The following is a 15034-nucleotide window of genomic DNA, read 5'->3' as shown; positions in this document are numbered from 1 at the left end:
CAACTTCCCAACCACCCCCTTAGCCATAAATTATGAACGGTTCCCTACTTAACATCGGTCCAGAAGTACATCATATTTATGGTGCCAATAAACAACGAATGGCTGTTTTTTTGTTTTTCTTGCGCTTCAATCTTGATTGACAATTTCATTGTCACTACAAACAATTTATTTTCTTCATTTCACCGGGATATGAAATGTTTGATCCCGGGTGCCTTTCTGATAGATTCCAGTATCTTTGACTTACCTTGTCTCCAGATGGTTGAAGTACTGTAAATGAGACTGTAACGCCAACTGACTCCTTCTTACGAAAAGCACAAACTGCCAGGACCTATGTTCATATCCACTATCACCCTCATGCTGCTCTAATTAGGTATCGACACATTAGCTTAAAGGCACTCTTTTCGGGGGGTTAAGTACGTTCGTATGAAAATTTTGAGACAACTGTTGCTTTAAGAAATACCCCACAACAGCAGAATTTCGAAAATGATAGTATTTTCAGATAGTCATTATTTCAAGGTGAATATTATGTCCACATAAGGAATGTAGCGTAATCACTCATCAGTCCCAAAGGAGCGGTGGGATGGTCTGGTGGTTAAAGCGTTCGCTCATCACGCCGAAGACCCGGATTCGATTCTTTACATGGGTATAATGCATGGAACCCATTTCTGGTGTCCCTCGCCATCATGTTGCTGGAATATTGCCAAAGGCGGCGTAAATCCAAAGGCCTATTCACTCACTCAACGGTCTCAACAACATATTCATTTCACAGGGGTCATTCACATCCCAGTATGCATATTCACAAAGGAAGAAGAATCGGACAACAAACTCCCTTTCCTCGATGTCCTGGTTCAGAAACAAGAAAACAAGCTCTCCACCACTGTTTACAGGAAAGCCACCCTCAATACCGACCAATACCTCCGCTTCAACTCCACTCATCCACTACAGGTTAAGAAAGGCATAACTTCCACCCTCACCCGAAGAGTCAACAACCTCTGTTCGACAACAGAAGCCCTAGAAATCGAACTAATCCACCTCCGTCATGTCTTCACTCATTATAACCAGTATCCCAGGAGTTAGTTAATGTCATCAGATCCACCCTTAACTCTAGAGTTAAATCACCCCGTCGGCAATCAGCTCCCTCCATAACAGGTATCCCATATGCACCAGCAGTCAGCCACCAGATAAGACGACTCCTTCAGCAGCAAGCAGGTATAGATGTTCTGTTCCAGAAAGGCAAGTCCATCCAAAACCTCCTCCAAGTTACAGGCAAACCCCCATCAACAACTAAAGAAGACCCCACAGGAGTAGTCTATCAGATCAACTGCGAATGAGGAGAGTCTTACATAGGTGAAACGTCCCGACCTCTCACACTATGAATTAAAGAACACAAGACTTCAGTCAAGAAAAAAGATATTCCAAATGCGCTATAGCCGACCACACCCAAGTCAACCCTGACCATGTCATCCTATGGGACAACGTCAGAATCCTGGAAACCAATCGCTCAGACTACGAGATTAGGAAACTTCTAAAAGCCATAAACATCCAGTGCTTCAACCCCTACCATGAACAGGGTCAAGGATATTTTATCTCATCAGCTACCTAATAAAAGATCACCACTAATCCACTCATACACCGCCCACTGGCTTCTGTGCTCCCTTTTGTGGATTTTGTAATCACAACCAATCAATATGTACATCAACCTACTCTCTTCAAACATGGCAGTAAACATAAACTTATCTATTGTATAAACTCATTCAACATATTGTTTCAATCGCTATAACTGTGTACATCTACCTACTTTGCTCAAATCACTCACCAACGATCCAATGCACTTCAACCTTGATAATTGTATATACACACTTGCAGCTATGTATATATTCTCCATGTTACAACCCTGTGTATCACTTGATGGATACAGGTGCACTGAAACGTCACACGCATTGCCATAAAGAAGTTGACTATCCATAGAACTTTGTTTTCCTTCAACATATTCATACACAGCAGATGTTTACTGTTCAAATAAGGCATCATTATGTGTAACGCCAATCATTGATTGGTCGTTTGAATGTGAGCTACTGACAGACCTGAAATGGTTGCTATCGATTTTGCCATTAAAGGCGTGAATAATGATGTTACATACGCGCGGTCGCAAAAAAAAAACAAGAACAACAACAAACAAACAACAACAACAACACATTCTGTCTCAAGAATATGACTGTAGCATCTGGTGCCCAATAAACACTTTTGTTTAAACATCTCCGCATGCGGCTTATGAAAACTACTTCCGTGTTACATGTAACCAGAAGCTAATGAAATCGGAAATATTGTTTACCTTACTCGAACGAAAGAACGAACGAACGAACGAACAAACAAACAAACAACAAATTCAAAATATTAACTTCAGAACATACTGTTAAAGACATTTGTGGTCAAATTAATGCAGGTATAAAACACCCAAAATGGATACTTTGTTTAGTACTTGCTACTCGTAGTTTGTGGCAATTTGTTTTTACTTTTGGGCCTGGCTGTTTTGAATAGCTGTTCGAGGGCAATCGGATTTTTGCGGTCGTTGATCTGTCGTCGATCTGACGTACTTACTTCATGGAGGGTGAAAATTTGTTTGTGACAGACTGAGTTAAGCTTCACATATTTTTGGTCCCGTTCTTGTCATTCACAATTCATCTATTGTTTAACGGACTTCATCGGCAGTTGTATCTCACTCTCTGTACGCCAGATGTTTATATAAGGCGTCATTATTGATTATTTCATTGGTAGTGTGTTGATGGATAAGACATTTACAAACTAAGTTTTTTTAACAAGAAAGAAACAAGATAAAATCTTTCCTCCATGCCATATGCAATATTATTCTAGTTATATACTTAATTACAAAATAATCCGCATCGGTAGGCATAATAGGAATAGAGAGATTTAAAATATATTACAGATCATGCCCCATTAAGATAATTGGAGCACCTTTAGATTACAACACCACAGCTTTTCGTGAGGACGTTAGGGTTAGGTTAAGCTAACCCTAACCCTAACCCTAACCCTAACCCTAATCACCTACAATTATGTAAACGCGTATTATGACGTGTTTTAAAGTTCGCGGTCCTTTATTCTAAAGGTCAAATAGTTAATACTTTGGTTTGTTTCATAAACGATATTTACTGCATACTCAACAAAATTGTAAATGCTAAATTATACATGTATATTATGTTTCGAAACTGAAGCAGAGTGTGGATGCGCACCAGTACAGTTCTTGAAGCAGATACGACGGATGCACTTGCAATATATCATATCACCACTTTCCATAACCTCAAAGAAGACAGGAATTCGACACGAAACTACGCGAGAGGGCCACTGCTGCCAGCAGAAAATTCAGTTCCTAGCGGTAATCCGTTTTAAGAGTAAATCAGAGTTATCTGCCTGACAGAGGGCGTAAAATAGCAGAAGCAACATTGGCAGTGACATTCATTTTCAGCAGTTCTCGACGGTGTAGAGGTAAACAAAACAGTTAGACAGTTATTTCTAAATGTATTGTAGCCAATACTCACGATAAAATAGTACCCACTTGGAGTTTTAGTGCACGAATGCAGCGTGTCAGAGCGCAGTGGAGCTGTGGCTTATGTTGCGAGGTCGAGAACAGAGGACAGGGTTTTTGTTGAAACATGAGAACAGGTGTCATGAATTGAAATCATGCGATTGTTGTTGCAAATATCATTCAACCGTGAAACTGATATGGACAATTGTGTCTTAAAACAATGGTTTACATCTTTGAGGGTCGTTATAAATGACGTTTCAGGGAGAAAATAAATTCGGTGAAGTTGTTCTTTTGGGAATGTTTATAAGATATAAACTGAGGGTTTATATAGAGCAGACGCCAGCAGGTTTATACAGGTATTGTTAGGATAATGTGGTAGATGTGTCGCCACGCAACAGCTGTAAATTCCATTTGCATCAGCCTAGTTGGATTGTGATTGCTTATTTGTCAAATGCCATTTAATACAGATGCTACATTTATCATTATCATGCATAATGCCTTTAGAGAATTCATCACTACAGTATTTCATGTAGATTATCTCTGCGTAGGTAACTATTCACTAAGACAAGCAACCAGTTTTGCTTGAATCTAGACAAGAGCAAGCAACATTTGATTCTTATCCCGACAGGTAACAAATAGAGCTGCGTCTACTCTGTTGCTCTCTGTGTAAATTTCTCTAGTCATATCTGAGAGTTACGGAATTTAAGGGTTGAGTAGGTCATGGTCATTTGAATTTTATGGGTAAATGGTGTTTACAGACTATTTAGGATCTTGTTGACATTTGGCACACTTGTCTCATTTTGAACACACTTGTCTTTTTCTTCACAAAACTGAAGTCTAAAGAAGTAGGTAGTTTATTGCAAAATATATCCCATGCTAGATATCTATGGATAGTATACTCCATAAACATATGGAGTCTTTCAGAATTATGAATTATGGATCACAAACATGGCTTCAGATCAGTTTACATGCTTTTACATGCAGCCAAGTCACACTCACATGTACATACAGACTGCAGTTAAGTTTGAAATTTTTACTCTAAACCAGATATCATGTCATCCTTGCTCAACTTCTTTTGCAATTATGGGCAAAACCATGCTCATCCATTATGGCAAATTTGAAATAACCAATTAGTTATTCCAGGGAGCCTATATAGAGTGGGAGAAGAAACTCCTCGAAAAGCCACTGAATGTATTTCTCAAGTTGTTACGTAACCAGTGTAGCCATTGTGGTGGCAGCGTAGTATTTAAGATTGAGCTCGATTTATTTTCAACAGCTGATAAAGTTCGCTGAGTGTTGTAACAACTGAAATCCTACATGTAGAAGATAGGTTACTATTTTGTCACTTCAGTTTTAAGTCAAATAATTGGTATTAGTGTCATATTAGGACAGTAGATTTGTAGTAAAGTTTCAAGTCTGTATGTTATAGCTCACTGGCTTCTATTCTTGATTCACCGCGAAGATAGACTAAATTGTGCCGATAAAAACTTCTTTCACACTTTCGATTAATTTTTAGAAGGAAAACATACCTGTAGTTGAAAGGTATTTGCAAGTAATAGTGACAGTTTCATGACTTATAAAATTTGAGGGTGTAATTGAGGTGTGTGGAAAATGTGATATTTCGCCAATCTGTTCTGATCCGCCATTGAAATGCTACACGCCATTGCTTGATTATTCCTAGTTACTTCCTCAAAAACATGTTTCACATACACCTGTATTTCACATGAGGGGAATATACTATCAGGTGAAATGTGTTTGCAAATAATAGTGATAGTTTCATAATCTAAGTAAAAATGTTAGGTATATTTGAGGTGTGTGAAAAATATGACATAATGCCGATCTGTTCTGATCCGCCATTAAAATTCTATACGCCGTTGTTTGAGCATTCATAGTTGCTTCCTCAAAAAATCTTTCACATACACCTTTAATTCATATGAGGGCGATATACTATCAAATGAAATGTGTTGGCAAGTAATAGTGATAGTTTCATAGTTTCAAAAAGAATGTTTAGGTGTATTTGAGTTGTGTGAAAAATGTGACATATCGATGATCTGCTCTGATTCGCCAGTGAAATACTACACGCCATTGTTTGAGTGTTTTTAGTAATTACTTCAAAAACCTCTTTCATATACACCTTTAATTATTATGAGGGGAATATACTATCAGGTGAAATGTGTTCGCAAGTAATAGTGATAGTTTCATAATCTAAAACAAAATGTAAGGGTGTATTTGAGTTGTGTGAAAAATATGACATATTGTCGATCCGATCTTATTCGCCATTGATGCTTGAGGGTTATAATTCCATAACTTTCTTTCTTGTTGATCCTATTATTTGACAAAACTGGAAAGGTGTTTAGAACGCTTTGTGACAGTTTGATACTTTATTTTTGAGGGCAGTGTTACAATGTCAGTTAGCATTTTATTAATGCTCATTTCATTCCCCTCTTTCAATAAGATATCTGAATTAATTATTAATGTAAACAAAAATGTCTCAAAGTAGATATTTGAAAAGGACAGCTGATGTTAACACATGTTCTCATGATACTTTTTCGTTCTTTAACATGTTTTGGGAGGGAAGGCCACGGTGTATCATTTACTATTTCATTCATTCACATATGTACTTCTTTCATTTATTCTTTTTCTTTATTTGTTTCATTCATTCACATAATCCTTGCTCTTAATTCTTACTAAAATTCATTCATTCATTCATTGTAAAATTCTGAGTGATACAAAAGACTGGCTGAAGTTCTGTTGAACACAAATGAAGTTGCACTGGGAACGAGCCAAGTCACTGTGTGTGTTGGAGCATGTTAATTAGTACAAATGGTAAAGAAAGCAAGCGAGTGACCTATCTCTGTTGTAGAGTAACTCTGGTTATTCTGAGGCTGCGGAAATTCAGGAATGTTAAAAGTAAGACTGGTCAGGATGGCAGAAGATTGTGACGATTCCAAGTGTTGTTACTCATGCTCCTGTTAGCATGATCTTCAGAGTGAAAATAACAGCATCATGTCTTCACTAGGCATCACTGTGTTTACTCATTCTGTAAAACCATTACAAATTACTTGAATTTCATGACAACAAATAGATCTCTATATTAGTCATAACTGTGTTAAGAAGGTTAGACCTGATGCCAAGTACATTACATCAGGGTTGTTAGAAAATTCACCATTGTTATACAACATGTTTAAGTAAACGCTGTTGCTGCTGACATGGGCTTTTTGAGAAATATTTCAGTAACATTAAAGGAAGGGCCATTGACATTAGTCTAATTCAAACAGTTTCATGATTTTAGGCTAGTGGCTCAGTGATCACATTTATTTTGTGTTTCTTTACTGTATCATTATTACAGAATGATGCTGTCTGAGATGAATGATAACATACACTTAAGCTGTGTGTATCACCCAGGTCTTCAGTCCCCTTTGGTTCAGATGAGAACAGTGAATGGATTAATAACTCGCTATAGAGATAAGTGCACAAAACATGCTTAAAACACATGGTGCTGAAACCTTTGTACCCAACAGGATCTGAAATCTGATATTTTATGATTGATCACAGAAAGTTTTTTAAGGACCTATCATGTAACATTGATCTATTTTCACACTGATTGGTGACAAACGGCTGATGAAACAGTACTGGCACGCACTGCAGTTGCATCTCAGCACAGCACCCTACTAGTCAGGAAACAACACGGGCTGTTCCACCAGCCATATTTGGCCGCCTTTCTTTAGAGCATGAAAACAGAACCCAAACAGTGTGCAATCTAACTCAGGACATTTGAAGTTAAAGATGGCTGGGATGTCAGTACAGTTCATGAAGTAGACTTCAAGGTGACGTAATATGACATGACATATAATATACATGGCTGATTGTGAAAAAAACCCAAATAAACAGAACTATCAGCTTATAATCGTGAATCAAAAGTGCAATATTTTGTACTTGGGTTTACTTCCCTCGAAAGGAAGCACCTGGGAGACCTAACCCGTTCAGAGCGTGTGGGTGTGCACTCAAGTATAATGGAGACTTTTCATTGGCATGTTCATATGCTGATACGCAGAAAGGCTCATTGTGTGTAGAGATGATCTGTTTGATTGCCATTTCAGAAGTATGGTGAGTAATTAAGAAAGTAAGATTTTTTATCAATAACAACTTCTTTTATTGTATATGATGAGTTTTGAGATGGTATGAAAACTTCATTGTCAAGCAAGAGTGGTAACGGTATACAAATCCATACCAAAATCCATAAAAAAAATGTATATGCAGATGTTAGGTTTTGAAAACACATACTGTCTGCATTCCGTTGGATCCAATCAACAAATGAGATGGTGAACTACTTCAAGGCTGAAGACTGTCATTCATCCAAGTACAAAACTGAACTTGAAACAGACGATGTGAATTTGTACTGGTTTCCGTGTGATCCAGTCATCTGTGAAAAATGGATGCAGTTTGTTTTCAACCCACAGATATAATAACATGTTGTGTGTATAAGTATCACACCAGTGTGTTTATGTAATTACATAAGTGATGCAGACAGAGCCCAAGGTGCACGAGCCATAAATCAGTGTATTCAGTTTATGGTGTATAGCCTGATAGGTGTTAAAGTTCAAATTGCATGTGGTCAATGAAGTTGTGTATTGTGTATTGTCATTAACAGGCAGGCAGACACATAGGTGTCTATAAAACATACATTGAGTTCTGCAAAGTTGTGTTTTGTATTGCATGTGACCTTTAATTTTTCTGGTCACAGCTTGCTTTTATGAAAATTGGATAAGTATAAAATGCCTATCAGTTACAGATGGTGACAATCAATGGATAAGAGAATGATTAAAAGCTGTAAAAAGGAGGCACTCTCTGAACCCCTGAGTTTTCACTAGGGCTGTTACGATACACTCACATGTTCGGTGAATCGAACTGTAGCCCTTCATGAATACTTTTTGTTATTCGTGGTCACCATAACTGAATATGAATGAATATTTACAATTTTTTATCTGAACATATTTTACTTGAGACCTTATTAAAGTGAGATATGCAAGAATGGAATATGTACTAGCATTGCAGTAGTGCAAGTCATGTTAGTTTGCAAAGCCTGCACATGGTACTGTGGACTAAAACTATTAGTCTATTCTATACCAATTTTGAGTGTCATGTCAGATCGCTAGTTATTACTACAAATTAACAGTCAACATGGGGGTTCCATATTGTGCATCAGTCACTTGACTACAATATTATATTCGTGAATAATTATTTGTATTCATTGCCCAATATTCGTGATACATATATTGGCCACACAGTGTATTCATGCAGCCAAAGTTTTCACAGATACTATGTATTCATGTTTCAGACATGAATATACAATTCAACTACACACAAATGACAGTTACTTACCTGAAAATAAATCTTTGTAAGTCTCAGACTTAATGGATCAGGCACTGTCAACCCTTGCTTGTAGTAAACACAACCATGATCTTGACGTCAAGCCATTGCTAACTACTGCTACTGTTCATAAAGCTGTGACATTATCTGCAAGCTGTAGTAATGATTATTGTGGTCTTTATGCTTTTATTGTATTGTACTGTTAGAAATTAACATTTGATTAGTATAGGTCTAAGGAGGAATTGATCCCTCTCAAAGGTCCTATTTAGCTTTCAAAGTACTGTAAACAGGATGAAACATACTGCTCTTATGGCTGTAGTTATAATTATTGACCAGTGGACATTTTGGAGGGAAAACCGTCTATTCTGCCATGTTGCTGTTATGTTGACCTTTAATAGCAGGCTTATTCGCAAAGTCATTTATTGTAATTGGATAATTTGTCAGGTAGCACAAAAGATCACGTGGAATAAGTTTATGTACTGTATTTTGTATAAGGCAGTAGTGTAATGCTGTGTGAGTCATCTTTCTTGATATAGTTACATGTGTAATCAGGTGCAGTTAATATACTCAAAACAGTATGGATCCTTATTTTTCAAGCAAAATGCATACATTGAAGATATTACATGAGTGCTAATGTCATACCATGTTTGCCACATGAGTGCCTAAATGTTGGTATTCACCAAGTGAGAACGAGGGATATACTGATATTTAGGCACAAGTTTCGAAAATGCAGCATGATATGGGCACTAATATTATATTCTGTTTATTACCGATGTGGTCACACTGAGTGAAATAAGTCCAAGTCAGCTTTCAGTCATTTTCTCTCTACCCTCCATTGCTGCATGTAGAAAACAATGCCACAGAAGAAACGTGATGTCATACCAGTGTTCATGACGTCATGTCACCATTACACAGTGATATTTTGCCCTAGGGCATCGTATGAAAAAATATGACCCCCAATATGTTCAGCCTTGTAGTTAATAAAATCCAGTAATTACTTCTTGTTATTTGTCATTCTTATTTTATGATGTGCACCTGGGCATTATCATTTAGTTAATGGCAGCATTACAACTATGATTAGTTGTGATAGAACTACTTGATGAAGACTGTTCAATGACTGAGGGTGTCAAGGATATACAACAGTCACTGGTCTGCAGATGGCATTTCCTATGTATTTATATAAACTAGGATTAAGCCTAAGGTCTGATGTGAATATATCACATGTTTACTATGCATATTTGTCTCAGTGCTGCACAGCAAGAACACCACCGTTATTGCTGGAAGGGGACATGAAACCATGTTCACTCATTCAAAATATGCAGATCATTGTTGCTGCAGCAACTGTGTCTGTGTGGCACTCTCGGAAATTTTGATTTTGAGTTGTTGTTACAAAGGGCTTAAAGGTAATAAAATCAAAATGAAGAATCTAAAGTCTACTGTTACTGCAAAAACTTGTGACAGTAAAGTTTTCATACGTTTTTTATTCTTTACAGATGCTATGGCAGCTGGTTAGTTACCATGGTTGTGAAGCAGTCGTGCAACATGCCAGGGGAGGAAGTGGTTAGTATGAAAATGCAGATGAACCTGGAGGAATATCAGGAGTTCATATGCGGCTGGGGAGCAGCCCTCATCAACATCACTGCTACTTTTCCCATCAACAAGGCCATGTTTAGACAGCAGTTACATGGTATTTCAGGTAGGACACGCCTTGCTATGTGTTCTCTTAATTACCTGACTAAACTGTAACATTTTTCTTGGTGAATTATTCGATGTTTCTTTGTAACATGATATTCTGTTTTTTGAAGGTGTTCATGTTCTAATGGACATTTCAGAGCGTGCCTTTATATGTTATCAGTCTTTGAACTACTAAACATGAAGTGTAAGAACTGAACTCAACACACACAACTGCTATCTCTAATGCCTATAAATTTCATGCCTGTGGCTTAAGTCATTTGTCATGTTTGTCATGCTCTCAAGTTTTTATCCCACACTAAATTGTGTACCTTTAAATTTTCTTTTTGAAAAGTCACTTTCATGTTTTTTTCTTGGACTTTAGCCCATTTGACTGAGTTTGAGGTTTAGTAAGTTTCAAATTTCAAACTTTAGATAGGGTGTCAACTCTCTTCAGCACCAACCACCACGGTGACCTACTTGGCTCCCATCTTGACATTCCTTGTTCAGTCAAGGGTTTGAGTTTCTGTCACCACTGATGGAGATTGCTGACTCCATTTCAATCCTTATTTTCATCCATGCATTTGACATTCATTGTGGATGTTGTGTTCATTTGAGGACCTTGTTTCAGGTTTCAAGGCTGTGGGACAGTTAAAGAAGGAAGGCCTAGGCAACTTGTATCGCGGTGTAGTCCCCCCACTGATGCAGAAGACAACTTCCCTATCACTGATGTTTGGGATGTACCACAAGTTTCAGCGCATGTTGATGGACCAGTGTCCAACGTGGTCCAAAGCATCAGTTCAAGCAACAGCAGCGATGTTGGCAGGGATGACTGAAGCAACGCTGTCACCTTTTGAGCGTGTTCAGACTTTGATGCAGGATCGGAACTACCATAAGAGATTTACCAACACACCTCATGCCATGTATGAACTGCGTACTTATGGACTCAGGGAGTACTATAGAGGCCTTACTCCAATCCTAATGCGTAATGGGCCTAGCAATGTGATGTTCTTCCTAGGGAGAGACTTTCTTCATGATTTAGTGCCACTTGGGGAAAGTCCAACGGAGAAGTTTTTGAAACATTTTATAAGTGGTGCTGTTCTGGGTGCATTTATTAGTACCCTTTTTTACCCTATTAATGTTGTCAAGACAAGAATGCAATCACAGCTTGGAGGAGAGTATCTAGGGTTTTGGCGTACCTTCATTGTTGTCATTGAAGAACGTGGCTACAGCGTCAGAAAACTATTCCGAGGATACCACCTCAACTACACCCGGTCGTTTCTCTCCTGGGGCATTATCAATGCTTCCTATGAGTACCTCATGAAGCATTTCTTCAGGAAATCCGAGCTTTCTTGACCTCACCTGCTGGCATAATTTGGACTGTATGAAAGTGCTGAGCTGACTTGTAGTGGTGCAAATGATTTTCTGTATGATCAGTTATTACTGGCACACTAACCATCCTGAAGATGTCATGAGATTTAGTTATCTTGGAGAATTAGAACTGTCAGAGTTATAGTGTTAATGCACGTATTGTCCAGCTACTGTGTGGCCTAATCCTTCACGATAATGACAATTAACCGGCCAGTTTGCCAAACTAGAGTTAGGGGTCAAAGAATGGACATAAGCCCCAGTGATCATCATGATCATGATGACAGGATCAATATGTTTAAAAAATATTGCAGGTAGTTTTAACAAGGTTTTCCAGCAGACTTGGTAACAGCTGGTACTGCAGCATTCACTAATCATGCTGAGGTTTTATTGTGAGATGTATGCATGTATATGTGGTCTCGTTACATGATATGTGGATGGTGTGGGCAATGTTTCATCTTTCATGATGTAAATGTCAGGCAGTATTGCATGACTATCCATAGTATGTGTAATAAATCAAAAACTATTTGTGGAAGGTCAGTTCAATTTTGTTGACAGCGTGATGCAATACTACAGTATTAAAATGATGATTAAGAATGCTAGTTAAAGAACAGCCTGTTTCATACGTCAATCAGGTCAATTTCATCCTGACCTAATGGAAGGTCAATGCAGTAGGTTGGTGGAGCTGTTGATGTGTCGGTATTTAAAATCAATACGTTTGAAACATGATGCCAAGTCCGATTAATATGGCCATTGTTGTATATCATGTTATCCAGAAATTATGCCATCTGTTTTATTATAGTCTATTTTCAGTCATCTCAGCAACATTGTCATCCTTACAGTTTTCCCCCAAGTTGCTATAGGAGAATGTGTACCAGGATTTAACTAGCCCTGCTAAGATGCTGATGTACCAACTAAAATTGTGACTGAATATGGTACAATCTCACCAAAAGGAACTTATATTAACATTTAAATCATTACCTTTCTAACTTATAACTCATGTTACATCTCTCAGAGATTGTGTTTCATTTTGACTGAAAGTCGGACCAGTAAAGAAGAACAGACTTTGATGCTCATTTTGAATTTTGATGTGACCATAGAAAATGCTGATATTAAGAAAATAAGGTCAAGAAGATCTTGAAGTCAGTGAAGGAATTACAGTTTTTGCAATGTGGTGGTTATTTTGGAAGTCCCTAATAAAATAAATACCATTAGTTGTCAGTTGATAATAGTATTTAATAACTGTCTGATAACGGGGGTGTTAAGTTACAATGACTGACATGCTGACTGCCTGACCCTTGAAACTATGATGCTGGAAAACTGGGAAAATATCATCAGGCTTATCCTGAGGCAAGTATGCAAACAGCAGTGTTTCTTTCCTCTTTGTAAGTTAAGATCAGGTAAAAATATAAGTGATAAGAACTGATAAACCATGTAAAATGGAAAGAAGACCTTCAATTTTCTTGGTTGGGACTGTTTCAGTGGCTGACTCATGATAGCAAAAGTGGCTTAGAAGTCGCGGTATCTGAGCGGGCTATGCGGCTGATTTTGTGTGCTGACGATTAGGTGTCTGACTCAAATCCCGGATAGGACTCAACGAAAAAAAGTACTAGAATTTGTACTTTACTAAGAAAGTGAAATCCCAAATATGACATATGTTGGCTTAGAATTAACTGAGTAAGATGAAATGAGTCTGGGCAAGTGGAAGGTTACTCACTCTGGGACAAGTAGGACATTTCAGTACAATTAATTGGAAGACATTGTCTAATAATATTGTGAAGGATCCCAACATTGTGGAGAAGCAGCACACTATGTGGTGTACTCAGGGTCCAGTATCAATGAAAGGACATAAACCATCTTGACACTTAAACAGCCAGTGACATTGGATGTTGCGATCTTGCTGTTGGAATTTGTAAATGGCCTCACCGTCTTTTCTATGGTGCAAATAACAGTGCAAGTATATATTTTTGTGCCCTTCTTACTGACGTTCAATTGCAGGTATTTTTAGAATCCTATTGTTCTGAAATGTTTTTATGAGATGTCTTAATATCACCTTTCTTGTTGGTTGTTGTTGAATCATGTTTTAATAATGAAAGACACTGTATTCCTTATCCGTTGTGATGTCGCTGGAAAATTGCTAAAAGCAGCGTAAAACCAAACTCTGTCAGTGTATTCCTTATTACCTGAATATTATGTTTAAAACAAAACTATTTGACGTTATGTTTTGTTCAACAGTCACTAAATATCTTGACTGAATGGCAGTATTAGGTTAATGTTTAGTGTCGTAATACAAACTAGTATTGAACTGAAAAATAAGTGTGCAAATAAATATTACATGTATTTTGATTTGAATAAGCATACATCTACCCTATATGTATGAACAGCTGTAATTCGGAAAATATTACTGATCCGTCAATCTATCATGTCTGCTGGCCTGTTTCTATTTTTAAGGATTATATATGCTTGTGTTTTGGATGAAAAAGACAGTGTGACAGATCACGGGAAATTTGTGTATGTATATATTGTGACAGTCTAAGTGTTTATCAAGAGTGTTTATAGTGAGGCATGTTCTCCATTTCGTTGCCTGCCTTTCCACATCTCCGCTAAATTTAAGAAAAAAAAACTTTTGTGAAAGATCCCAGCTATGGCTTTTCTTGAAAGTGCTCTCAGAATTCCATTGTGACCGATCATACAAATGGCGTTGTTGTGTGGAAAATGCCCCTTATCTGAACTACTCTGGAATTTCTGTCGGAATGGAATTTGTTCTATTGCAAAACTGTTATGTATGGTATTTACTTTCAGGGTTTTGTTGTGTGGTGTGGCCTGAATGCGCCATGTGCTAAAGCCTTCTCACTTAGAATCAAGTGAATACACTTGGCTTGAATGCTCCATGCACTAGAGTGATGTCATTTAGAATCAAGTGAATTCATTTGGCTTGAATGCCTCATGTGCTAAATTGCTTGTGGAGTACTGTCGTGACTTCACCTAGCCTGAATGCTCCATGTGCTAAAATGCTGTCACGTAGAATCAAGTGAATTCACTTGACCTGAATGCTCCATATGCTAAAGTGCTTTTGGAACAATG

At 37.7% G+C, this 15034-nt stretch overlaps 1 protein-coding gene across 1 annotated transcript; it reads left to right on the top strand.

Annotated features, from left to right (window-relative positions):
* The first annotated feature begins 3431 nt into the window (after positions 1 to 3431).
* Positions 3432 to 14573, top strand: LOC137277977 (mitochondrial nicotinamide adenine dinucleotide transporter SLC25A51-like). Its single transcript, XM_067809998.1, has 3 exons — positions 3432 to 3501; positions 10405 to 10607; positions 11214 to 14573. The coding sequence occupies exons 2-3, from the start codon at positions 10430 to 10432 to the stop codon at positions 11936 to 11938; spliced, it is 903 nt and encodes a 300-aa protein (XP_067666099.1). The 5' UTR covers positions 3432 to 3501; positions 10405 to 10429; the 3' UTR covers positions 11939 to 14573.
* Positions 14574 to 15034: the final 461 nt, after the last annotated feature.

This window comes from Haliotis asinina, chromosome 3 (genome assembly GCF_037392515.1).
Source record: "Haliotis asinina isolate JCU_RB_2024 chromosome 3, JCU_Hal_asi_v2, whole genome shotgun sequence".
In the NCBI taxonomy this organism is placed as follows: domain Eukaryota; kingdom Metazoa; phylum Mollusca; class Gastropoda; order Lepetellida; family Haliotidae; genus Haliotis; species Haliotis asinina.
The sequence above is the reverse complement of the archived record's forward strand: the minus strand, read 5'-3'. Positions and strand labels throughout refer to the sequence as shown.